At 41.0% G+C, this 27,747-nt stretch overlaps 1 protein-coding gene across 4 annotated transcripts in view; it reads right to left on the bottom strand.

The window, feature by feature from the left end:
* Positions 1–27,747, bottom strand: part of CCSER1 (coiled-coil serine rich protein 1) — an 833,168-nt gene that overhangs the window by 688,034 nt on the left and 117,387 nt on the right. For all 4 annotated transcript variants that reach the window (XR_013545785.1, XM_073001955.2, XM_073001958.2 and 1 more), the window contains exon 2: positions 1,545–2,920. Coding sequence is in view for 3 of the 4 variants with exons in the window: in XM_073001955.2 (XP_072858056.2) it covers positions 1,545–2,877 (1,333 nt within the window). In the remaining variant the exon portion in view is untranslated. The remainder of the gene's footprint in view (positions 1–1,544; positions 2,921–27,747) is intronic.

Genomic DNA, 27,747 nt, shown 5'->3' with positions numbered 1-27,747 from the left:
GCCTTAGGACTCAGTCACAGGATTCCCCCAAAGTCTGATTTTAATACCACCAAAGTATGCCTCAATTGTCGTTTCTTCTGCTCCAACATGCTTTCACCTCTGGCAAGTAGTCTGTAACATCTGTTTCTGCTCCAAATTGTTGGAAAATGCTCAGGAGGCATGGGGAGCTACTAATACATGCTGAAGGATTGTATGAGTAGGTCAGTTATTGTAGAAAAGAGGCTTTTTAAAACTGCAAAAGAAATAGTGTGGTTCACAAAAACCATTTCCTCCCATCAATGATGCAGGCAACTTGCTGAAGCTAGTCCAAGGCCGATTATCTGCCTCCATTTTCGACCACTTGTGAATCCTACATATGGGGAGGGGGGAGTACATCAAACAAAAACAAAAAATTGGAAGCATGCATGAGACAGACAGAAAAAGAGAAAGAAGGGGGGAAAGAGAGAGAGAGAGGTGACTGATGGTCTGTCTACCTGTTAAGGGTACTCTGAATTTGGTTGCTATCAAATCACTAAAAACAGGATCATATCACTATCCTGATTTCAGGAAGAAGGGGAGTGAATTATTACGCTGCAGCAGCTGCTTCATAATATTATGCCAAGGATAAATATTTAGGTGAAATCAAAGGAAGAAATAACAACTGAGAGAAGTGGATTATGGCACTAGAAGAATGCAGACAGGAAGAAGAAAGGAAAAGGGTGAGAAAATGAAAACCCAGTAGGGCGAACCCTGTAAAATTCAGGGTTCTATTCGTTTTGCATGCTGTTTTCCTTTATTGTATGTATGTATGTATGTATGTATGTATGTATGTATGTATGTATGTATGTATGTATGTATGTATGTATGTATGTATTCATTCATTCATTCATTCATTCATTCATTCATTCATTCATTCATTCATTCATTCATTCATTTATTTATTTCCCGCCCTTCTAGACAAAAGTCTACTCAGGGCGGCTCACAACATCAAACAAATAAAAACAACAGTTAATTTGTCTTTGCTCCAGGTTTTTGGCCTGAATTTCGAATGGCTGCCCTTAGGTGCAATAATTTGGTTTTGCTTTTTTGTTTTGTTTTTCTCTCATTAGACCACAGTGTTTCCTATCTGACCAGGCCCAGGGCTAAGATGTGCTGTGAAGCAACCTTCTTGTGCCATGTAAGAAGACTACTCTGCCTTTATTTTCAGTACTATGACATCTCCTTCTAGAACAGAATTACCCGTGGGTTTGTGTTGTGTGTGTGTGTGTGTGTGTGTGTGTGTGTGTGTGTGTGTGTGTGTGTGTGTGTGTGTGTGTGTGTGTGTGTGTGTGTGTGTGTGTGTGTGTGTGTGTGTGTGTGTGTGTGTGTGTGTGTGTGTGTGTGAACTATTTCCCCAACAACATCAATCTACAGCTGGTAAAGGGCCTACACAACAGAATCACTGGGTCACCCTAATTCAATTCCCCACAGAGCCAGTTGAATGCCCTCTGCACTTACTCAGAAATGGGCACACGCTTGTAAGAAAATGACACTTTTAAAAGACAACAGAAGCTAACCATACATACCCTTTGTGTGGTTCATTTCATATCCCTGTTGCATTTGAAAAGACTGAGGTTCAGAAGACAAAGGGATGATCATAGATTCAGTCGGTGGGATGGATTCTCTAATATGTTGAGAGGCTCTTATTTCTTCTTGGTCCCTATGTGATCTCTGTGCATTTGGAGAATGTTCAGTTATTTCTCCCTGTTTTAAGACAACGGGTTTTAATTGTGCTTCAGCTCCTGAGTTTACTTCTTGTTGGTGTCTAAACTGTTTAGCAGGGAGTTCTTGTAATAATACTTTTGCACAGTTTCTGTTATGATCAAGGCTTTCAGGTACAGTACTGGCTTCACGGAGCAGCATACGTCTAGCCCTGTGACTTTCGGGTGATGCAACATCATAGTGGGAAGCACTTTCTGCACGATCAGTTTTCCTTGAAATAACAGGAGCAGCAGTAACAGGATTCAGGAAGATTTGCGAGGTAGAACCATTATGGGTGAAGGTTTCTGGGTGCAAATTTCCATAGTTGGGTAGCCCATCCACCTCCGAGACAGAATCTTCCGTCAACGCTAGAAACTCAGAAGGTGTCTGCACTGTCGTCAGGTCGGTGGAAAGCATTGGTGACTGCGAAGAGCTACCTATACATTCTATTACCTCGGCAGAACCTGAAGGAGATGTTGCTGCCAATGCGGCTTCATTGTCAACGTTGGTTTTAACATCCACCGAACAAGAAGGCGGCTGCACACTGCAAATGGACTGGCTTTGAGGGACTGGCTTTGAAAATCTGTAGTGTGTAGAGAACGATTTAGGGAGAAGTTTCCTTGAGGAATGTTTAACCGAAGAGGATCTACTCTGTTCTTCTGTAAATCCAGAGTCATCGCTTTCGTTCTTCCCAGACCGTATGCAGTTTATGAAGACATTCTTATTGGATGAAGCCTCTCTCCCCTTTTCAAAGTCCTCTGTCAAAGACCTCGTTATCTTCTTGTTCCGAGAACCCCCAAAGCCTACCGAATGCCTCCCTCTGCTTTTCACATGCTCCTCCAAATTGAGCTTTTGCAAAGTGTTGCTGTGGCTGGACTGAGCACCATTTAAGATGCCCACATTTTGGCTCTGAGGTTCAACTTTCTGTTCGCTCCCTTTCTTGTGGTGGAAGCTAATGGAAGGTGTGCGGAATAGGCTCCGGCGTTTGCCTGTACTCCCTGAGCTTGAATTCGTGCTGGAGGGGGAAGAGCTGTGAACACCTACGGTACTGTTGGACGTTGGCGATGACGGGAGGGAATCACGTCTTCGGCTAATACTTCTCCGGAATATTGGCAGCCGAGACACAATAATTGAACGTCTTGATCCTGATTCCCCCATCCGGACCTCTTAGACTTGGCCAGGATCAGCCAATAGTTAAAATCTGTACAGGCAGAGAAGAGGAGATGTGTATTAGCAACAGAGTGCCGAATATCTTTTTTTGATCTTTTACACAACTCCACAAAAATAAGATTTAAAAAGGAAATAAATCTATATGTTTTAATGCATCCTGAAACTTACATTTCCCTTTCATAATTCGACCCATTAGATCTTACCAGTTCCTCTTGTTTTACATTTATTTATGGTCAGAAATTTTACCAATGCATTTCATAACATGAAAACAATATGTCTAATGTAAAACCGCTGTAACTGCCTTCAGCTGCAGCGGTGTAATCTTAGTCTGTTCTGCAAACCCACCTTCCAAGAACACATTCAAATAAACATTAGTGCTTTGTGTACTCTAGCCTCAGATTCATCTGCTTCGATAGTGCAAACAAACCAGAGGTTAAAGAGAATGATGGAGCTATTACAGTACTTTAAAATAAATGCTCGTGCAAACAAACCCAGCAATTTTCAAAGAAAAGAAAAGCTTGGGGACCCAACTCTTCTATAAATCTGACAACCCTGGGGGAAAACCAAACTAGCTAAGATATAGTCTACCAAAGAAAAGCCAAGCCACCTATCATGTTTGCTAGCCCCCAAAGCAAAACAATCTCATGGTTTTCATGCCTCTCCTGGATAGTCAAGGAGATAATGGGACAGAAAACTTTACAAAGGAGACAATTCTCCTTTTTATTTACTTTTTTTTTAAACACAGAGGAGCCCTTTCTGTTTGAAGGGATGTGTAAGGAACGGAATATATCCAAAATCTGTAAAGGCATCTGATTTTAAAATAGCCGCTCAGAGTGGTCGTATAGACCAGATGAGCGGGATACAAATCAAATCACATCAAATCACATCAAATCAATCAATCAATCAATCAATCAATAGGCCTTATAGTTCACCAACAACTTGCACCAACAGCAGACTGAGAGGCCATGCAAGTCACCTGTCTGTATCCTCCCCCGTTATGGTGAGATGTATCCTATCTCTCTTTAAACTGCAGTTATTATTTCTATATTTGCATTTTCGCCTGTTAAGTTAGCATGTGCAAATGTTATGCAAATGTCTGCCCTGTTTAGGGGCAAGGTCTCTCCTTGCCTTCAGTTTTTAAATTATGAATGTCTCCTGGACTGTTTGGGGTGGTAAGTTACCAGCTGTAAAGGCCTCCTCAAAACACATAAATAATATCTGCCCCAAACTGCAGCAGTCAAACAGAAAATTGCCTTGATAATCACACATAAGCCTGGGAGTCTGTTATTTCCTGCTGAAGAAATTAATTTTATGATAGGTCTTTTCAAATTCCAATTTCCCATAATTATTTGTCATTTTTATGGTGGTTCTTTGCGTATAGTGCTTTACAATTCTCATCTTAAATATCCTCATAAAAAAAGTCCTCGGAGAGAGGCTAGGCAGAGAGAGCACAGCTTCCCAAGGATCAACCAGGGAGCTTCATATAGCTAAGTCGGGATTTGAGCGAATGTGGGACACCAATCAACATCCCCGTGCAACTCTTCTATCTCCTGCAACTGTGGCCCCCCAGGTGTACATTTCCAATTTTTAATAGACAGTTTATCAGCCTTTTTCATAACCCAAATGCTATGTTTATAACATTTTGTTGAAATCACCCTGCATTGCATTGGTTTGAAAAGATGATTTCTGCTGCGTGCAGCAATTGTTCAGGATTTACAACGTAATTTTAAATCTTCAAAAGCACTTCCCTTGTGTCGCCTCTGGAACTCTTACAGCAGTCCTACGCAGTACAGAAACATGTACTGCCAGCAGTCCTATGCAGTACAGAAACAACGGCTGCTGTGCAGAATGGTCCTGCTTAAAGTTCTTGCTCAGCTCCAGGATCCTGCATTCTGTTCTTTTCCTCCTTTTCTCATACCCTCCTCATGACACTCAAGCATTTCATGGTCAATATTCATTGCAACGTACTTCTGGAAGGGTTAACCTTCAAGCATTTACTTCCCTAATGCTTCCTCTTTTTCAGAACATGGGCAACCCTCATTGTTCCTTCAGTCATACATGGCCCATGCTCTTAGTCAAAGGGCCCCTCACCATGCCATTTCCAAGATGAGACTCCCTTCCCCGTACGTTTAGACCACAGCCTGACCCTGCCCGTACCACCCTGCTACCTCCCCGTTCTTCCTCAATGGTCTCATTTTAGCTACCAATCAACATTCCCTCTAGTTTTTCCACCAGCACTGGGTGCCCCCCCCCACATGAGGGGTTCCATGAGGGGTCGTGGTTGCAAGGCACTGATGCAGATGCATGGCCCCTGAAGTTCACAGGAAACTTTCCAACCAACTATTGCTACTGCTCACCTGAATATGCTACTAGTAACTGCACTTGTAGCAGGGAAGAATGTCCCATTCCTCCAGTTCTATTTTAAACAATCACTGTCAAACCCAAACATTTGATGACGAGATCATTCTCGCACATAAAGACGAGAAATTGAGACGTTCTCTTCCTCAGCAATGAAAATAGCAAAACAAACAAACAAAATCCAGAAACTCTCCTAAGAATATACACACTGGCAAAGACAAAGATTTGTGCAAAAAGTTTTATTTTGCACAAAACTGGCCATTTCCCTACATCATTCAGTTGATCCAACAGAATAAATATGCTCTCCCCCCTGCAAAAAACAACAACAAACAACAACCTAGGGTGATTTCTTTACCAAAGATTTACTAAAGCATGTCCTCCTTTGCTTGTGCATGTGTGTATTTTTGCTTCTCAAAAAAAAAGCATACTAGAAACATTCTAGACAAGTTACAGAAATACTGCAGGAGAGGAAAAATCTCTCTGTCATGCTCTAGGTTGGAGGTTCTTTTGGGGCTTTAAAATTCCTTCTCAAGGTCCAGTCTGTTCATGCAGCCTCAATCAATGAGATTAAGGAATCTAAAGAGTAATTTTTTTTCTACACCCCATTTCATTTATTCTCTTTATAATAGTTTTAAAAGCCAAGACACAGTGTATCCTTTTTGGTTAACATTCTATGATGAAAACATCATTGTTTAAGAATCGCATGGCTATCACGTTTGGTAATACTGTACTCATTATTTGCAATGCAGGAAATGACAGACCGTGCATTACATAGTGGCTTAGTGTTCATGCATTTCTACATGTGCACACAAGATGAATTTGCCACCTTCCCATTCACGAGAGAACCTGGAGATACTCCAGGTATTACCACTGCTGAAGGCCAGTTTTGCAGAAGGGCATGTGTGAAACAGAAGTCATTCCTCTGGGACTGCCTCTGATAAATAAGGAGAGATGGAGCCTATACAGGCTTTTCACCTTGCAACCCAGTGAGCAGAAGGGAAGAGAAGGAACAGGAGGAAAAGAAAGAAGAGCCATGGTAACTATGAGTCCCCTTCTGTCCCACTGAGATCCGTTTTCCAAGCAATGGCTGCATACTTCACCACCTGAGAGACAGGTAGTGTATAAACAAAGGAAGAGATGAAGATGGTGCAGATAAGCATAGATAAGAGGAAAGGAGCAGGGGAATAAATCAAGTAACTAAGACAGAAGGTGTGTGAGATATGTAATGGGAGAGAAGATGCAAAAAAGAGATTAATGTGAATTATGCAAAGTGTATCGTATCATGGAAGAGAGGAGAACCTACCCTAGGCTAGTATTAAAAGTGAATGGAGAGCTTTGTGCACTAGAACTGAATATCCTAAACATTGGGGGGGGGGGGGGGGCTTCTATTACCATCAGTAGAAGCTGAGTCAAAGAATGTGTTCTAGAACAGTGGTCCCCAACCTTGGGCCTCCAGATGTTCTTGGACTTCAACTCCTAGAAATCCTAGCCAGCAGAGGTGGTGATGAAGGCTTCTGGGAGTTGTAGTCCAAGAACATCTGGAGGCCCAAGGTTGGGGACCACTGTTCTAGACCCTTGAGTGGTGTCTTAAGCTTCAACAGGCTCCACCAGCACTGTCAGCTGACTGGGAGTCACTGTTTTGATTTCCTACAGTAACCAATCCATACTATACTGTACCCAGTGCATTACAGGGCATTTTAAATAACAGCTCATTGTCATCCAATACCACAACAGTATATCACAGAGCTGGAGGAGAAGGAGAGCCACTGCCTGGCCATCAGTGCCACCGGATGGCTCAACAGCCATGGGAGTGCCTCTTAAGAGCAATGCCATCTCTACTTCTACCCCCAGCAACAGCAACAGAAATGGCCGTGCCATGAGCAGGAGACACTGCCCATCCAGCGCGTGCAGAGGTAAAGCAGCCCTGTCTCCTGCCCGCGTGTGTATATGCTGCTTAAGTGATACTGTATATCACTTACAAATTATTTAAAAGGAAAAAGGAAATTTGGGAGCAGTGGGGACTCAGAAACCGAACAGAAAATGAATTGATTTAAAAAATGACATGGGATGTTTAGCCTACAGAAACAGTGCAAACATCATGAAAATACTGGTTCAAACAACACCAACGTGAACAGACCCACTGATATATATATACGTGATTATTACATGAAAACATATCAATGTAAAAAAAAGGGAGGAAAAAGAAAGGATTCAAATGGTCCATGTGCTCGAGCCCTAAGACATGGCCGAGATGTGATTTTAACCAGGGACACCACTGTCTCATATTCTTAGCCACTACACACTTAAACAGTTCATCTTCTAAACTCCCAAGTCTAAAACGCATTGAAGAATACTGCTTTTCAGCAAAATTTTGCAGAAATCTGATACTCAAATGCTGACTCTGCAGGTTTTAATTCCACTTATTCAAGACACAATGGGTTCCCTCTGGCACTTTTTTTTTCCCCTAGACATAATTATTTTTATGCATGCAGAACCAGAAATCAGAACTGCAGCCTCGAGGGGAAAGAAAAACGCAGCTCCAACGTTCAGTTGATACCTCAAGTCAGGACTTATAAGCGCACTGTGTCATGTTATAATTTATAGAAATAGAATAGTCAGAAGGATGATCCTCAGGGGGCTATTCCAGCATAGGACCCCCATAAAATCAGCACTGCCTTTGCTGGCAAAGCAGTTTGCACAGGGGAAGATTTTGCTTTCGTAATGAACAGTCCACATGTAGGGACAGAAGTGCACATAAATTATAGAGCATAAATAACATCTATAAGGAATGCAGCTAAGGGGGGAGATAGAAGAAGGAAAACAAGCTCTCCGTGAAAAACTCATGCCTACACACTTATTATGTGCATGCACGCATACAACTTTCCCACTCAGTTTCTTGAAGAAAGAGCCAAATCACATGTTCAGAACATAATAAACTGCAGCCATCTGAGTACTGGCTCTACCACATCAGAACGCAGACAGGATGTCTCTACCGCATCAAAACCCACTTCTCCAACTGTGGCCAAACTTCAGCTGCATTACTGTATCCTGATTTGGGATGCCTTCATTTAAGAAGGATATGGACGAAAGGTGATCAGAAGGGTGACAAAAATGGTGGTCAACCCAGGGAAAGGATGAAGGAGCCTACAGTACTGTGTTGCCTACAGTAAAGATGATGATGGGCCAATGTGATTGTCATCGTCCAATATTTGAAGGCTTGTCACAGTTAATCAGATTTGTTCTCAGGAGTCTGTGGAAGCTGAGGTTCGGCCCTCACCCAGACTTTAGAGAGGAAAGCAAGGAAAAAACTCCTCCTTGCCTTCTCCTGATTTGGCTTTTATTATTTTAAAGTGATGTAGCACCTATGTGCTGCCCTAATACACATATAAAAGATTATGTGTTGTTCTTATTAGTTGTTTTTGTTGTATTGGAAGCCGCCTAGAGTGGCCTCAAGACCAGATGGGCGGGATACAAACAAACAAACAAACAAACAAAGAAATAAATTGTCACTTCCTCGGCCTTTTCGTGAGGTCAAGGAAGTGTTTAATTTGCCATGGGTCTTGCAGTGGTTTTTTTTTTGGGGGGGGGGGTATTTTTTTTTCCCCAGCCCGAACAGATTAATCGTGCTTCCGATGGGTCTTGCAGTATTTTTTGGGGTTTTGGTGGTGGTTTTTTTCCCAGCCCGAACGGATTAATCGCGTTCCGATAGGTCTTGCAGTGTTTGGTGTTGTGTTTTTTGTTTTGTTTTGTTTTTTGTTTGTTTTGTTTGTTTTTTTTGTTTGTTTGTTTGTTTTTGTTTTCCCCCCATCCGGAATGGATTAATCGCCTTTCAAAGCATTCCTATGGGAAATGGTGCTTTGAGTTATGACCAACTTGAGTTACAACCATCTTCCGGAACCAATTAAGTTCGTAACTCAAGACACCACTGTAGAGCAATTCTACCTGCATCAAAAAAAGTAGAAATCCTGTGAAAAGAGGCCAGAAAGGTACAAGTAGGCCTGTTGTAGGAGCGGGCTGGTTTGCTCCAGCAAAGATGTCACATAGTCACTGTCTTTAGTAGCAAACCCGCTTGCAGGAGACCAAAAAGTGGGCTAAACACCCATGTAGCCAACCTCCTAGTTTTCAGTATTCAGATAGATTTTTACCTTTGAACATGCAACGATCCACTTGCATTTTGAGAGAATTCCCAGGACACATACACCGCAGCTGGTGGTTTAGACATCTGGCTATAGAGCCAGAGGTTGGGAGTTTGATTCCCCACTGTGCCTCCTTGACAGGGCTGAGCTTGATGATCTATAGGGCCCCTTCCAACTCTGCAGCTGTTTATTTGTTTGCTTCCTTATATTACACACGGATAAGGCACTAGCAATTCACTGTCTTTTTTTAAAATGCACTTCATAGTTCAGTTGGACTCCTCAACATTCGCCAACAAGCTTTCCACATGGTGAGGAAATAAGCAGCACAAGTGATAAAATAGGTATAGTCAAAGACTGTGCACTAGAGAGCTAATGAAAGGTAAGGTTTACAGTAGTCAAAACTTTGCTCCCTTCTGATAGTTTCCACTGACAAAAGGCATTTTCCCAACACTGAAATAAACAGGGAAGACTTCACTCCCATGGATACCTAGTTTTACAGTACCATTCTGAGCCAGGAGAATTGCACCTTTGCAGTGTGACACACATTTTGCAGCTCACTTTTATTAATTTACTTAACCACATCTATGTGCTCACTTTGGAGCCTGAAGGCCAATCTCAAACGGTCCACCTTGAAGCCCCCCCCCCACTCTCTCTCTCTCAAACTGCAACTTCTACAAATTTCAAGTCTTCGTCATAATAGGGTTCTTTTAAAATACCTTGCATATTCAGTAACTGATATCGAGTATGCTGAGTATACTGAATAACAGTACGTTGCTTCTGCCAGTACATATTCCTGCCTTAAGAAAGTTGGGAGGGTTCTTGGGAGAGGAAATTGATGGCAGCAAAAAGAGTGACCAATCCTGTGTTTTTTGTGTGCTTGCTTGGAGCCGAGACAAGCCATCCATCTTTTATGTGTGTTAGTAGCTTACAGCATGTACAGAAGGATCAGTCCATTCACAGCAAATGACACAATACCCATAAATCCTTGCTTGGAATCTCCACCTAGGAACTACCAGGGAAATCTGTCAGTTTCATTCGCACTAAGTCCCTCAGTTTCTCACCAAGATGTTCATTCTTTCCCATTTCCACATGGGGTTGAGCATTTTTGCCCCTGCACAAGGATGCATTCTCTGCCTCCCATGCACTTATGCTCTGTAGACATTTTCAATTCATACATTTTTTAATATATACATTTTTGTCCAAACTCTACACTGACTAAAGCATGGATTTTCTAACTGTTCAAATACAGGTATTTTAGATGTATATTTTTCATAAGCACGGTTCTTTGTGAATTTCTCCCCTCCAAAACACCCAACAAACTTCATAAATATATAGATTTCTGAGTCAAGATGCATTCTGTTTTGTTAGCACTTTCTGGAGGTATGAAAAGGATATTTCTATAGGTAAATGCAAATTCAGTGAAGTTTTTTTTCCTTCCCTAGAATCTATACTAAAGCTTAGGAAAGAAGATTTATGCTGTTTGGGAAGTGCTCAAACTTTGGGCTGTGACAATTGAATTATTTTAGATAGAACTCATTTCAACATGTAGTTTCAAGGATAAACCTGTCATTTTCGAATCAGTGTTTCACATACAGCCCGTGTGCTTTCCCCTTGATCCTGCATTAAATGTCTCTAAATCCTGATCTACCTGCTTCTTTCTAATAAGCAGACAGTATCAGGATTTACAAAGATCAAAAATGGGTAAAGCAATTTTGAAGCTTCAGATGAAAGGCAAAGACTAAGAACGGTGGCTACTCTTTTAAAAACCCACTGATGGTGTTGAAAAAAAGCCTAGAGATGCCTTCTATTGAGGCCTTAGCCTCACTGAATGCAAAACATGAAGCTTTCAAAAGTTATCAAAAGTAAATAAGCATTTGATTAGAATACTATTTGATCAGTTAAGGCCAGATTTAACAGCTTTGTTATTGTGCTTAAGAGGAGAAGCATTATAAGGGCACATGTGTCTATGGCATGGATCGTTCTTCAAACATATGAAACAAAAACATTCCCCAAACTTTAAAAAAAACATAGTGAGGGATCTTTTCTATGAAGTTATCAACGTTGTACAGACATGAAAGGAGTCTAAAAGGAAAGGGGGCTAGCAAGGCCTCAGGCTGTGAAGGTAAAGTTTCCCCTTGACAATTTGTCCAGACGTGGCAGACTCTAAGAGGTTGTAGTCATCTCCATTTCCAACCCATAGAGCTAGCATTTGTCTGAAGACAATCTTCCACGGTCATGTGGCCAGCACGACTAGACACGGAACACCGTTACCTTCCCACCATGATGATACCTCTTTATCTACTCGCATTTTGCATTTTGCATGCTTTTGAACTGCTAGGTTGACAGGAGCTGGGACAAATGACGGGAGCTCACTCCGTCGCGTGAATTCAATCTTACGACTGCAGGTCTTCTGACCTTGCAGCACAGAGGCTTCTGCGGTTTACCCCACAGCGCCACCACATCCCCTTCAGGCTGTGGAGAGTATGCCCCAAATTGCTTTCTTAATAGGCTTAATAACTGCTAATCTCTGAAACAGTTGTTACCTCCGGTACAAAAGGACGACAAAGAACATTCTCTATCAAAGTTTCCACAAATTGCGGGAAACATTTGTGAATAAAGCTGGTACTTCATCTGTTATTGTGAAGGAAAGTGCCTATGTATGCACAGAAATGCACAACATACACCTCATGCACAGAAGGGCTGGCTGACTGAACAAGATGCGAAAAAAGAGAAAAGAAAAAGGTGTCATTCAGTACTTCTAGTTTTCTTTTTTCTCCCCAAGTCTATTCAACCAAGCGACAGTTACTACAGATTTGCACAATTTACACATTTTGCACCAAAAAAACCATTATGGAGAATGTATAATTATGGAGAACGTCACTGAGAACATCATAAAAATACCTCACCAGCCCACAGGCAAGGAAAATGGATCGGACATTTAACGTGAGAATAAAAAACATGACAAGGAAATAAATAGCTCTAGGAAGGGTTTTATCGCCTATTTATTTCCAACGTGGATACACTGAGCATATTCTCCTCTCATTTGTCTTCTCTGTATTGTATATGCAGTTTATCCTTTTGTCATTCTCCACAGAGGAAAGGGTGAACAGGAATCTTTCTGCATTCTAGCAGCATCAAGCGAAGGGAGATAATACAGGAGATACGTCACTAAATCTGCTTTTATGATCATACATGAAGTCCTTAGATAAGCTCTCTGCAAATATCTGTAGTATTACTGATGAAAGCTGGGGGGAAATACTTGGTTGAAGAAGCAGAAGCTACTTCTTTTTATTCTATTTACTATTATGAGATAAAATGAAGAAGACAAGGTGGTAAGAAGCATTTGCACCCAAGTCTTCAGGGAACTGAAAGCAGAGTGGGACCAACTGATCTCAAAACCACAAGGAGCAATCCTAAATTAACATGTCAATGGGTTTTTCTCCCATTATGTCAACATCTTTTGGGTAAAGAAAGCAGTCACTGGGACAGAGAGCAGCAGCTGAGTGGGAAAGTCCTGTATGGTAAGTGCATTTTGTGGTCATAGCAACCTGAGCACGTCCAATCTCATCTGAACCTGGAAGCTAAGTAGGCTTGAATGAAAGACCATTTGGAACCAGTAGGTAGTGTAAAACCATTAGGACGCCCTAAACACACCCAGTTTTCTTTGGTTCCAGAAGCTCAGCAGGGCTGAACCTGCTTTATAACTTGGATGATAAATCATCACAGAAGACCAAAGATTTACAGAGCGGACAAGAAAGAAATATTCCCAAAACTCTGGAGAGCTGCTACCTGCTAGAGCTCGCAATATTGACTTGGGCTAATGGTCAGATTCATCTAATCTTCCAATTCATACATCATACAGGAGATCACACAAGGGATAACACGACACACACACCCTTGCAACCGTAACTAAGTGACTCTCATACAACAGGAATTAATTGAGAAAACAGGACCAAAGAACTATCTCCAGCAGTAATGCTCTTGCTAAAGAGATTCTCTCCAAAGTTGATGTGGAGCCCTCCAAGTCAAGTGTCTGGTGAACAGTCTATTTTAAGGAGGCTTGCAACTGACCAGAGTGATTCTGGGCCATTGGGGAACACACACTACCTAGGTTGATGCTGGAAGTTATTGATCCTAATTTTCCAAAACTTCCCCAAGTTCTGCTGGTCTAGTGTGCAAACCCTGGACACTACCTCTCCAAGAATTCCCTAGATAGCTTGGCCAATGGGCCATATTGGCTAGGAAATCCTGTACAAAGGAACTTTTAAAACGTTGATGATGGTGGGCATGAGGAGCTCCTTCATGAACATGGAAGCCAGTGGTGTTGCTTGGTGTTCTTGGACCACCCAACACTTGTTCTGTTAGCACTTAGTTGTGTTACATTAAAGGAAACAGTTTAGTTGAATTCCCAATGTGAAGCTCTTGTTTTTACGTTGTAAAGCACAGCAACAGTTTCTCAGATGAAGGGCACCATGGCTGGAGACAATAATCTCTTAATTGCATTTCTTCTTCTTCATTTCATAAATTCGTATTTTTTTTTCAAGTTGCAAAGACTTCATATTTCATTGCAATAGACAAAAGCTGTATGGCACCAACTTTAATTTCATTAAGGACATTGTTCTTACAGGTTTCAATACCGCACACAAATTATTAAAGCAAGAGATCTAATGTCCTAGCCACTGAATTTTTTATTGGATAAACGGACAAAAGCAGCTAAAGAATATTGTCTAATTCATTAATTCCTCTGACAACGAGCATTTCAAAAGAGATCTTAATTGTCTGTGCACGGGTGCCTAAGGAAAAAAAAAAACAAGCTGATTTTGATCAGGCCTATTGTGGCGATGATTTTTGAAAGCAACTACAGAAAGACCTGTAATGAGCAAAATGCAGTGTTTTTCAAAGTAAATTTAATTGCTGAGTACGATTAATGAAGGATTATACACTGCCAATCTGCTAGAGCTCCATCTGAGCACAACATGACACTGAATTGATGCAAATGAAAAAGAAACAAAAGAACGGACAAGATACTTTCTTCCCACCTTGATGGCAATTTGCAATTTCAAATACTAGTCACACAAAGACAATCCTTCTTGCAGTTGCTACACAATAAATGGTGCTTGGGAGGGAGAACGGGAGTGCAACAGCATTTGCCTTTCCCAGTTTGCAATAGAAAAAAAAAATTGAAATGTGCTTCTCTTATATATTTCAGTGGACAATATGTTTTATGCTTTAAAAAGGTGGACCTATCTCTGTCATCCATAGGGAACCATTCATGGACAGCTCATGGGTCAAGCAAGCAGCATGTCCCCTCCCCACCATTTCAAGATGTGGTGCCACCAGCCTACTACTTCAGATACCAGTAGAATCCTTAATTTAACACTGCTGCCAGCACTGTGCTGTGTGCACTAGGAATCTTGGTCAATGTTGCTACAACGCTGGTGTATGCTCTAGCTGAATCTGTGAAGTTAAACCAAGAATGAATTAAAAAATTACCGGGCCAAACTGTCTGTTGTTCCTGCTTATAGAAGACCCATTGAAATCAATTATACCATAGCTGAGAGCAGAAAACTATATTCATTTCAATAACCCTACCCTATGCAGGACTCCGACTGGAATTAGAGTGCAACAAAAGGAATGGCATTATCCTTTGTTAAGTTACAATCACTGTTATGGGGGAAAAAAGAATTACAGTGGTGCCTCGCTAGACAGTTACCCCGCATGACAGTTTTTTTGCTAGACATTGACTTTTTGCAATCGCTATAGCGATTCACAAAACAGTGATTCCTATGGGGGAATTTCGCTGGACAATGTTTGGTCCTTGCTTTGCAAACCAATTTTCGCTAGACAACGATTTTGACAGCTCCCTCTGCACTTGCAAAACAGGTGTTTTCGGGACCTAAGCTTTGCAAGACAGCTATTTAAACAGCTGATCGGCAGTTTGCAAAGCAGCTTTCCTATGGCCGATCTTCGCTAGACAACGATTCTTCCCCTTTGGAATGCATTAAACAGGTTTCAATGCATTCCAAAAGGGAAATGCTTTTCGCTAGACAATGATTTTGCTAAACAGCGATTTCAGTGGAACGGATTATCATCGTCTAGCGAGGCACTACTGTATTTACAAGTACAGGTTAAACCGCAGAAGCCTCTGTGCTGCAAGGACAGAAGACCTGCAGTCATAAGATCAAATCCACGTTGACTGAGTGAGCTCCCGTCGCTTGTCCCAGCTCTCGCCAACCTAGCCGTTCGAAAGCATGCAAGACAAGAAATAGGTAGTGTACTACCACGGTGGGAAGGTAACGGCATTCCATGTTTAGTCGCGCTGGCCACATGGCCACAGAAGATTGTCTTCAGACAAACGCTAGTTCTATGGGTTGGAAACTGAGATGTGCACCGCCCCCTAGAGTTAGATATGACTGGATAAATTGTCAAGGGGAACCTTAACCTTAACCTAAAACTAGTTGCTTCTAACCAGTTACTTCCATGTTCTAATCTGTCTGGATGTTACAATATACTACCAAAGAATAAGCAAGTAAGGTGTGAGGGAAGGATTCCTCTACCAAGACGTAATGAAATAATTGGTCCAGAACCAAAGAAATTAACAACAGAACTATATATCACATGATAATATGAAGAAATCTGCAAAGCCCAGTACCAGGTGCACATGGGGTTCACCATAGCCAGCCTTTTATATGTTTGCAGGACTCCTGTCTTTCCAGGTGACACACAAGCACAATAATTTCATAGCCACATTAGTTTATCTTTTGCTTACATCATATAGTTTTCAGTCATTTTCTTGCAACTTAAGCTCTTGCTGATTTTTTTTTACCAGTAGATGGAGCAACAGTTCTAGTTTCTCTTTGCTCCTTTTAAAAACAAAACAAAACATAGCATGTATTTCGAAGTAGTACAAAAGAGGGATGGACAAATGTTTGGACAAACATGTGGAAGTATACCGAATCAGAGCTATTTCCAATTTGACCGTGGGGCAGAGAAAAAGCCCAGGTTACCCCATAGGGCGATTCCACAGATCCCTCCTGTTAAATCTGCAATTTTGGGGCCTAAATTTTAAAAATGAGTCCATGCGATTAAAATGGGGGGGGGGGTAGTCAAAACATCAAAACGTTATAAGGAAGATACTGAGCTCACGTTAAAGGACGTGTGACAGCTTCACTCTCCAATCAAGCAAGCATCTCGGAAATCTCAGGGTACCTGGTGGGGAATCTAATTAGATTGCTGCTTTGCCCCCAAATACCTAGGTGTTACTCTGGGTTGTACACTGACTATACTAAGCAGTGATTGACAGATGTGCTGAAAACATTCTTTTCCACCAAGGGGGACAACATTTTGCTAATATTCATTACATCCTTTTTGGAGACTCAATTTTTAAGAAGAGAAAATGTCATATACATCCTATAATATATGGAGCTAGAACTAAAAAAAACCTAATGATCTTCCATATTATGGAGTTTCTTTGCTTGGAAATAGTAAAAGAAACCAATTTTGTTTCACCTTGATGCAAAGGAACTAATTTCACACCACCTCTTGAATGCTCTAGTCTCATCTTCAAAGTATTTTAAGTCACACCAAAGATTCAGAACATATTCGCACACACTGCTTAAAGCTGCTTAATACTTCACATGTCTGCATTTATTACCCGTGCATGTGTTAATACACAGAACTGAGGATGAGACGGTGATCCTGGAAATATGTCTGTAACGCTACTGTAAGGTCATTACACTGGATTTGGCATAAATTATACACTGTGAACTTGCTAGCTTTATTCAACATGATCCATATTGAGCACTACATTGTTGGCATATCCAATCTGATGTTCAGACTCTAGCATCTGTGTGATAACATGGACTGCATTCTTGATTAACGTTAACTGCAGAAAAATAGAAGATCATGGGGGAGGGGAATTTTGCAGCTCAGCAACGAAGGAAAGCAGACAACAACCAACATTACTCAATGCCAACTGAGAAGGACGGGCGCCTTAGCTTCTCTTTGCTTCCTGACCTACATTAACAGCCCCTGCTTTCACATCTCTCCTAAGCAGGACCAATGCTGTAAATCAGGAAGAGCGAACCAGTCTCCGGAGATAGTGAACACTGGGTGGAAATAGGTATATGTTCCAGGCCATTTGTTCTCTGCCTCTAGGCCAAACTGTTGGCTTAACATGAGAACACTACCCTATTACCAGCAGTGGGGAAAGATTCAGCAGCTAGATTATCTAGGTAGGATGTAGTAGCCACTTTGTTCTTCAGGCAACACCATGTTTTAGGCCAGCCCTATCAATAATACTGAGCTATTTAATTTAATTATTATCAGATCTTAGAAAAGCTATTTTTGGACTATAATTCCCTCAGCCTCCTGAGGTTTCAGATTCAGAAGCTAATTTTATTCGGCTCTGGTTGGTTCTTTCTTGAGGCATAGGTTTCTTTTTACAATCCCAACAGAATGCAGATGGCTACTCATCTTTTATTCTTCTAGAAACTTTTGGTGAGAGAAAGATTATAAAAAGCATTTGAACCAGTTATGGGTCACATTCAGACATAACACAGCAGCGCTGATAAGATCTCCCCTTGGCAACCCATAAGCCTAAGCCTATGCACTTTGTCTTACCTTATCCTTCATATATGAGAGGAGGAGATTGGACCCTTTCCTTCACCGTTTGCAACAAATTGTGGTTTCTTGTTTCAGTTAGGATGGATAAAAACCAATGAATTCTAAAAAAAAAAAAACTGATCTAAATCAAAATTTAAAATCCATCGTAATTGAAATAAAAAACAACCTTTTTATTTAAAATGTCAAAAATTCCAATTTTTAAGACTTAAATCAATACTTAAATTGTGACTTAAATCAAATCCGTCCTGCGTTCAGTGGATTTTTGGAAACTCTGGAATGTGGGAAAAACAGACAGCTAGCAACTCTTGGTATCCTTGTTATTGATTCTGGTGTTGTCTAGTGCTTTAGTGAACTTTTAAAGGGGAATTCTACAGCAGTCAAGGGCAAAAGAAGAAGTAATGTGTCTTTTCTTTTTTCACTTCAATTGAGGTATCTGCCAATTTGGGGAGGGCTGATCTAACGTAATGGAGGTTCCCACATCCATTCTATCAACAAACACCATGTTAGGCACCCAGAGCACCCCATAACAAGGTGATAAGGGGGCATTCTCGGACTTCTCACATGGTGTCTGGAAGCATGATGGGGCTTCTGGAAATCTGGTACGTTTTGGCTCAATATTCTCAAACATGTATTCTCAGCTTTCACGGCCAGTATCCAATGGTTGTTGTGGGTTTTCCGGGCTGTTTTAGCCATGTTCTTAAGGTTTTTCTTCCTAATGTTTTGCCAGTCTATGGCCAGCATCTTCAGAGGAAAGGAGACAGAACTCTGTGCTCTGTTGCAGTTTGTTGGATAGTTGTGTATTTATAGCTGTGGGATCAGCTTTTGTCCTTTTCAGGAGATTAGGTGATTATGGTGATCAGTGTGTTTTTGTTGTGGGTGTATTGTTGTGATAAGGGGGAGAGATGATCTGTCACTGTAACTGATGGGTGTTGTTAGGTGGTGTTTTGTATGCAGTGATCACTGATCCTTGTGGCTGGGTAGAGTTCGTTGACCTTTTGCAGGCTGTATTTTTCAGGGCTTTGCTCAACAAAGCCTGGCTCCCAGCACGGAGAAAACCACAACAACCATTCTCAAATATGTTGCCTGATCCTTTTAAAATGGCCGAAATGTTGGGTGATTTTTATCCTTTCTGGTTCTCCACTACAAGTAAGTGTAAGAGTGTCTGATCCATCCAAATTATAGTTGGTGAACAAACCAGGAACTCTTGGTTTGATATGCTTGGTTTGTTAACCACGTTAAGGTTTATACAAAACTACATTTTATTATATTTGGAAATAAGAGGAAACTGCAGGTTGATGCAATCTATGAATTGAGTATTTTGGTCTCCTTATTTTATGCACAAAAGAAGGAGAAAGGGAGAACAGAGAATTTGAACATATTTACACACATTCACAATAGACCTTGGTTTGTAGCTACATTTCAATGAGATCATAGATATGCAAGAGCTGTTGACTACAGCAATGCATACAACAGAGCAAAAGATGCAACACTGATGTGCAGTGTTTCCCACATATAATTTGTAACAATTTTCCCACACCTTGATTGGGCTCCTCCCAAATTAGCCAGTAAGCTTAATATGCCCTATCATTCACCCGTTGGGAACCACTATCTCCAACTTGTTTAAAAGAAAATGAAGACATCAATTTAAAGAATTATACCAGTAATTTAGAAAGTGGACATTATTATAAGACACTTCGCTGTACTTCAGTAGAAATATTCCTTAAATGAAATGCACTGATGTGCGCTGAATGAATTCAGTTCACCAACTGCAAAGCGCACCTGAAACAACCTAGGTTGTTCAGATTAAAGGAGTATAATTGTCTTCCACGCCCCTTTGACCCCCATTCCCTTTCTTCAGTGTAATAGGCTCCTTTGAGGTTTGTGAACATCACACTTGCAATTTCATTGATTTCAGTTCATGTGGCAACAGGCATATTCTCTACAGTGAAATAATTTGTAGCATTATGAAGAACACATAAATATATATATTTAAAAAGTCTATGGAAGTGTATGCATCAGAATACCAAATACACTTGTTAGGCACTTGATTTTTTTTCAGCAGCTACATTTTCATTTGCTAAGGTTCTCCATGATCTTCTTTCTCATCTGTCACTTACAAAAATTAACATCAACCTCCGCTTCTGTTCAGCAAACGTATTTTTCTCCATTTTCCACCATTCTATCTACTGGTATCCATTTTTTTTTTAATAATTACATCCCAGGGTTTTTATTTGTAAGAATATGTAACAGGGTTGAACTGCTTCCAACCAAGCCATTGGGGACTAAATCTGCACCCATCACAATCCTTTTACTGACATTCCAGCAACCTTGAACCAATGAAATTCAGTGGAATGACAGAAGCATACAAAAACAGGGAAATATGCATTTCTTCAGAAGAACAAGGCAGGCTGGAAATTTACACCTTGTTTTGAATATAAAGAGCACTTCTATGAAGCATCAGAGAGTTCCAGTTGTCTTCAAAACAAGGTACACACTAACTCTGCACCCTGTTTAAAGAAGAATTAGAGTGTGATCACATGTACCAAATGTTCCCTAGCAAACCTCCTCTTGGATCATTGTAGAAATTTCCAGTCAGACGACACATGGCCGTTACTGAATCAGTTACCTGGCCAGTGGTGTAACTGTGGTTTATTTCCCACTCACCAGAAGGCTTGTGTTATTTCGTTCTAATGGCATATCGATATATTCCTTAGCAGTATGACATGTGTGCACGATCCTATTGATTCTTTTGTGAAGAAAGAAGAGGAAGGTGACCGCCATCACTGCCACACAGCTGCCCTGCTATAATTTTTTTTATTTTTTTGCAGTCGGTATGTTGATATGTAGGTAAACTTATGTCAATGGCCAGATATGCCAAGACACTGGTTAAGTGTTCCATCACTCCACCTAATGTTTGTCTGGCAAGCGACACAGCCCTTGACGAGGATGCTGGATCCACTGAGTACAATGCAGTTCTTCTAGGGGCGTTGGTGCAACAGAGGGAGTTTTGCCAAACAGGAACCCCTTCCCGACACACTGATGTACTGGTTAAAAATAAAATAATTAAAGTAAGTGTAGGGCCCCAGAAAACAAGACAGAATATAAATCGGTATCATGGTGTAACTGGCCATAACGATTCAAATACGAGAAAATGAATCAATAACATTGAAACACATTGGGATGTTCACCACAGTATATATACCACATGATTGCGATTCAGTAACAACAAAGGTATAAAATGTGTCCTTAGAACAGGGGAACATTTGCCTGGTGTGACCACAGCTCTGCTTGCTTTCAAGAAGATTTTTTTTATTATTCAAATTCTTAAAAAGAAAACAAATTGAAACAAATGAAAAAAATGCAAACCTAAAAATACAAACCTTAAAAAAAAAAAAGGTCAAGCAACTTCATTGACACTAGGCTGCCAAATACAAAGACACAGCAGAGCACATTTGCTACCATTCTGCCACAAATTCTACCACAACAAGAGCAGGAATGCTAGGAATCTCTCAAAACAGTAGTGGGGAAATACCAAACATGAATTTAAGCTGAACCAAAAATGCACTCACAAGCTTTACTAACTTCAGCAGAGAACGGTCAAGTAAGGTTCAGCTGAGCCATTCTAAATGCTCCAAACATTAATTGCAGAGCTCAAATTAAATTAAAAAAAATACTGAGGAAGATTCAAAGAGAGAAATGGCAACTTGATCCCGAAACCTCTCCCTTTAATTTAAAATGATCTATGATGAAAGTGTGAATAAAAAGGATAACATGGATAATTTATTCTTCACCATGAATGGATCAGCAAATTCTTCCCATTTACAAAGGACTGAGAAAAGCGAAACTCAGCAATCAAAAGACTACTCTCAAAACCTACAGGCTAAAGCTTATACAATTACTTTTGAAAAACCTCTTCTATTTATAATGACTTTAATATTCTAAGATTCTTGAAGCACTTTAAGATACCATGTACATGTAGAAGCCAATAGCTCTAAAAGAAAATACAGATAGAATGTTAGGTCAGAAATATCATCCAGGTCTCAGAAACTCTGTCTACACCCATAACTAAGAATTCTGCAAACATAATGGCACATACCAAATGCAACTGGTAAAAATGAACCACCCATGGATACCATCTGGGATGCCTGGAGAAAGTCCAGGTCAATGAATTATCTTCTACAGCAAAATTGATTTGATGGGTGAATTGATATTCTATAAGGTACACAGAAATGCCCCCAAATGAAAATATCAAAACTATATGGAGTTTGTGAAAACTTAAGTCAAGGTGGCCATGTGTGCTGATTTTGCAATCTATCATGTAGATGGATTATTTATTTACATTAGCCATGTGCCCTGCAAAACAGTACCAAACAAAGACGGTCTGGCTGTGGCATCTGTTATCCCACTGATTGCCAGGGTTGATTTGAGTGATCTAAATATCATGTACAATATATACCTATTAATCAACAGTTGTCCAGGCTATAAGCTGGAGCTGGAAGAATCACACCGAACTAAGAAAAGGGGTGTGTGTGTGTGCACCAACACAGCCTTTTTATGAGTGCAGACTTAGTTACTTCACACTTATGTTGATGTACTTAGTATGTACCATGGAAGACTTCATGTTAGCTGCCCAAAAGCTCTTGATGGTTTGTGTTGTTGAGTAAAACTTATTTGGTATGATTATGAATTACATTGCTGTGTGTCTGACACAAAGAACAAAGAAGACAGTTGTATTGGGAGTGGGGGGGGGGAGAGATGTGTGCTAGGAGCAGCAGTTATGGAGTTGAAAGGTGTGAATGAATGTACACTAGGAGAACGAAGAGCTGATCACTCTGCATGGTTCCTCTTTGGAGAGATCGGTTCTATGCATATAGATGGCAAGGTGTTGCAGTGTGTGGGAATTAGTAAGAGCTATGTGATAGTGTTGTCTGAGTAAGAGCTGTGTGTTAGAGAATATATTTGTAGAGAATGGGTGCATAAACATGGCCCCCCGTCAAACTACTGTACTGTTGAGTACACTTGTAGGGAATGGGTGCAAAGGATTGGCACATTATTATTATTATTATTTACATGCTCTTTAAGTAGCATTCTGGCTTTCTTTCCAGAAACTTTATCTGAAGTAGATCTATGCAAAGTCTGAATAGTAGCCTCACTGTTGCCCATCAGAAGGGAGTACCTAGAACACAGCCTGCACGAGCACACCAGTCACCTGATCGTAGCCTTCCAGACTGTGGTCAGATGATCTGCATTTGTACTTAAATTAGAATAAAGATAAAGGTAAAGGTTCCCCTTGACATTTAGTCCAGTCGTGTCCGACTCTAGGGCACAGTGTACATCCCAGTCTCCAAGCCATAGAGCCAGCATTTGTCCGTAGACAGTTTCCGTGGTCACGTGGCCAGCACGACTAGACATGGAACGCCGTTACCTTCCCACTGTGGTGGTACCTATTTCTCTACTCGCATTTTTACATGCTTTCGAACTGCTAGGTTGGCGGGAGCTGGGACAAGTGACGGGAGCTCACTCCGTCGTGGGGATTCAATCTTAGGACTGCTGGTCTTCTGACCTTGCAGCACAGAAACTTCTGTAGTTTAACCTGCAGCAGCACCACGTCCCCCTTAAATTAGAATAACTTTTTCTAAATTTCCATCGAGAACTATCAGTACATTTTATGTAAGAGTGTTTTCATTTCTCCTTTTTTTTCTGATGACACATTTCCTCTTTTCTTTTTGGCAATGTGTGCCACATGATTTTGTACTGAGTAGAAGAGGCATTGCTCCAGTGTTTACAGCCAACTCTTAATTCATTGTGTAACTGACTGACTGACTGATTGACTGGATTTATACCCTGCACCATATGGCAACCAGGCCACTCTGGGTGGCTAACAACAAGACAAACAACACAATATCAAACATGATAAAAATAAAAGAATACATACATTCAACAGATACAAGAACTAGTAGGATAAATTAAAACAGATGGCTATAAAGATGATAACAAGAATGAAGAAAGGATGATAAAAGGGAAGCTGAGATATCAAAAACTTAATGGTCAGGAAAAGCCTGGTGGAAGAGCCAAGTCTTTTTATTTATTTACTTTTTTTTTAAAGAAAATCCCATTTTTTAAAAAGAAAATCCCATAGGGTGGTGCCTATAAAAGTGTTCACATTAAAAGTCCTGAACCAGAAAGGAATTCTGACCACATATGAAAATCTGTTAACTAAAGAACAGAAGAGCCAAGTCTTCAATGCTCATTTCACCCCATCCAGCGAGGGTGCCCGGCGGATCTCCACAGGCAGACTGTTCCACAGGCACAATCCGCAGAGCAATCACAGAGAAGGCCTGGTTTCTTGTTCTTTCCCTCCGGGTCTCCTTTGGTGTCAAGGCCCTCAACTGCCCTGCCTGTGAAGAACGGGTATTACGGACAGATCTGGCTGGGAATAGGTGTTTTGCTATGTACCGAGGTCCTAAACCATTTAGGGCTTTGAATGTGATCATCATAACCTTGAAGTCGAGATGCCCAGCTAACACTAACCAGATTATACATTCAAAATAAAATGGCTTACAAGTGTGCAACTGTCACCTTGTTGCAAATAGCTCTTCCCCTGTTGCAGAAGAGAAATATTTTAAACAAACAAACAAACAAATTAGAATACTGGCAAACTGGCAAATTGCTACTGTGTTTATCCTATGTTCAAACCTTTGATAGCGGTTCACTTGATGTGAACCCTCACTTTGATGCCCAGGAACCAGTTTTGCCTGAGAGTGCCTTGCTACTGAGGCTTGAGGTCTCCAGCTCATATCTCAATGAAGATTTGGCCATGGTGATATATGTTTCTATAGCATCACACCCAGACGCTCATGATATATCCTATAAAATGCAACCTTTGAAGAACACACTTAGACAAGAAGGCTTTTAAACAAAGCCACACGTAAACAAGAAGGCTAGTAAAAGAAGCCACATGTAGGAAGTACATGTGGCACTCCCTTACTGAAGCAACTGTACGGACTTCTAATTTATCTCCAGGCCATCCTTTGCAAGGCAGTAGTGAGTTTTAAAACCAGGGGTGGGCAAAGAGAAGACCATGACTCGCATGCCATGCTCAAAAGCTGTTCTTTGTGAACACATGACTGAGGTAGCAAGTCGGGAAAAAATGTTTCTGAACCATTAAAAAAGTTATTTTGCCATCCCAAGAAACCTTCACAGGTGGCCTGTTTTCCAATTGGGTGCTTTCAAGTCTTCCCAAGGCCCACGAAACTTTTGAATTCATAAAATATGCACTTATTTAATATATATAGTATGCAAATTATTCTCTTTGGGCATATCCTCTCTTTAACTCCATTCGGGGTCTCAAACATGCGGCCCGGGGGCCATTTGTGGCCCGCCGGACAATAGTTTGTGGCCCCCGCCTTCCTACCCTCCCAGCGCCCACGCATCCTCTGCTGTCAAGAGTCAAAAAAAGCGTAGCCTTGCTCACCAGCTGTCTCCCAAGACAGCGCCTCTTGCACCCTCCATCCAGAACTGCAGCCTGCCAACCAGTCCGTCTGGCTAAGGAAACTCCTGGGCGGCTTCCTCGGGCTCTTGCTCCGCTTAGCGGAAAATCTGATGTGGCCCAGCCTCACCCAGACTCTGCCTCCAGCAGCCCCCAGGTAAATTGAGTTTGAGACCCCTGCGAGTCTAGAAAGTACAGGCCTCATACTGCCAGAAAACCTGAAAAATGGCCTCAGCCCTTCTGTGATCACCCACCCCAGTACAGATCCTATAAAAAGAAGCCATCATTATAATACTATCTACCTCAAGTCTCACCAGTCTCTGCTAATTTATTCTCACTGAATTGGATATTATGATATTCCTGGCATTTCTCAAACTCAGTTTCTATACAAACAGTTTGCAATGAAATGGATTATAATACTCCAATTCCCTATTGCCCCCAGACAACACAAAATATTAGTCCTGCCTCTCCAGAGACTGCATTCTAAACATGTTAGCAGTAATCCAGAACCTTAATTCTATTTAATAATTCAATTTTTAAGAGGAAGGGGGGGGGAATGAAGATTATTGACTAATTGCTTTTATGTTTTTATTAATCTACTCTACTGGACATCAATTTCACCTAGAAAAAAATAGTCATGAGGAGAAATTGCACCTTGGGCACAATTTATATAAACTAAAAGAGCCCAAGGCAACATGAAATGCGAAATAAAGCCAATTCCCACTTCTGATTTATTCAAAATAGAATTAAGTCTAAACTAGATTCATTAGGTCTATTTCATTCCCTCTTCCCTCTAATAAAAAGCCAACTGCAGAGAAAAGTACTCCAAATGAAAATTCTCAAGGCAATTTTCATCTACATTCTCAAATATTAATGATAAGATGACACACTTTTTTCCCCAAAGGAAATGCAATTTTCAGTTACTTGTGTGTTTTTCTTTTTCTTCTCAAATGAGAATAAGCAGTAGCTATCGCTTTCCTTTGCTCAACATAGCGGAAATGCTTTTTAAAAAATGAAAATAAAATCTAAACCATCTTTGCTGATTCACATAAACTCTTGCTTCGATGACCATTTTGCAAAGCAGCAAAACAGAGGGAGTCAGGAGGAGGGGTTAGCGACCACAGACTAGACGGATCGGGATTGGGTGGAGAGTGTTTTTAAAACATTCCACCACCACCCCCAGCCATGCAGGACTTCTTCTCCATGAATAGATACCATGTTGCTGTAAGAGGTGAGCCTGGTAAGGTATTAACTCTGAAACCATGATAGCATGTGATGGTGACATGGGGATATGTGTAAGCCCCACCTCCTGTGCTCCACCTAAACCAGTATAAAGTTGATTTTTGTGTATACACTGCAAAGGTTTTCAAAAAGTTAATTATGCAGGCTACACATTGCCCCCTCCCCAGCAAGCTGGGTACTCATTTTACCGACCTCAGAAGGATAGAAGGCTGAGTCCACCTTGAGCCAGCTACCTGGGATTGAACCCCGGGTCATGAGCACAGTTTTGGCTGCAGTACAGCGGTTTAACCACTGCACCACAAGGCTCTATTAGAAAAGGTTGGGTGATGGTCAGGGTGGGTCTTACAAGTGCATCCCCATTTCCCAACATTATTTCAACTCTCCACAGTTTCAGCCTTTAATATTTGAATGAGTGTCATCTAGGGTCAAGTATCTAGATCAGGACACATATGTGGGCAGGATGGAGTCCATATAAGCTCCACTCATAGTCCATGACCTCTCATTTTTTCCCCACCTTTTAAAAAGTCTCCATTAATCCCAATGGACATTCTGGAAAACTAACAAATGAACCAGGAAAGCTTGGCAAGGGGGAGGCTACTGTGAAAATAACATACCCCCTTGGTGCAACTGCAATCAAGGACCACATCCATCCTTAAGAGTGTGCAAGCATTGATTACTACTATGCCAAATTCTCTCCTTCCAATTTCTCATAGAGTCCTCGGTCTCCTTAGGTCCTAACTGCAAGGAGTGAGTAATCCATATGATAGCAGTGGCTAGGTAAAGCACAGCCTTAAGCCAGTTTAACCCCCTCCACCAAGCCATTTTTGGGGCTCTTAGGTCTCACAGATTCCAGAGAAGCAAGGGACTTCCATGTGCACACACTCGTTTTAGGTCCCAAAGTCAACATGGAGCCAACATTTTCTTTCCATTGCATATTTTCTAGTGCTCGATTTTTACACAGAAAATTTCCATGTCTAAAAAAATAATTGTTTCATAAAATTCATTAGG

This window comes from Pogona vitticeps, chromosome 5 (assembly GCF_051106095.1).
Source record: "Pogona vitticeps strain Pit_001003342236 chromosome 5, PviZW2.1, whole genome shotgun sequence".
In the NCBI taxonomy this organism is placed as follows: domain Eukaryota; kingdom Metazoa; phylum Chordata; class Lepidosauria; order Squamata; family Agamidae; genus Pogona; species Pogona vitticeps.
The sequence above is the reverse complement of the archived record's forward strand: the minus strand, read 5'-3'. Positions and strand labels throughout refer to the sequence as shown.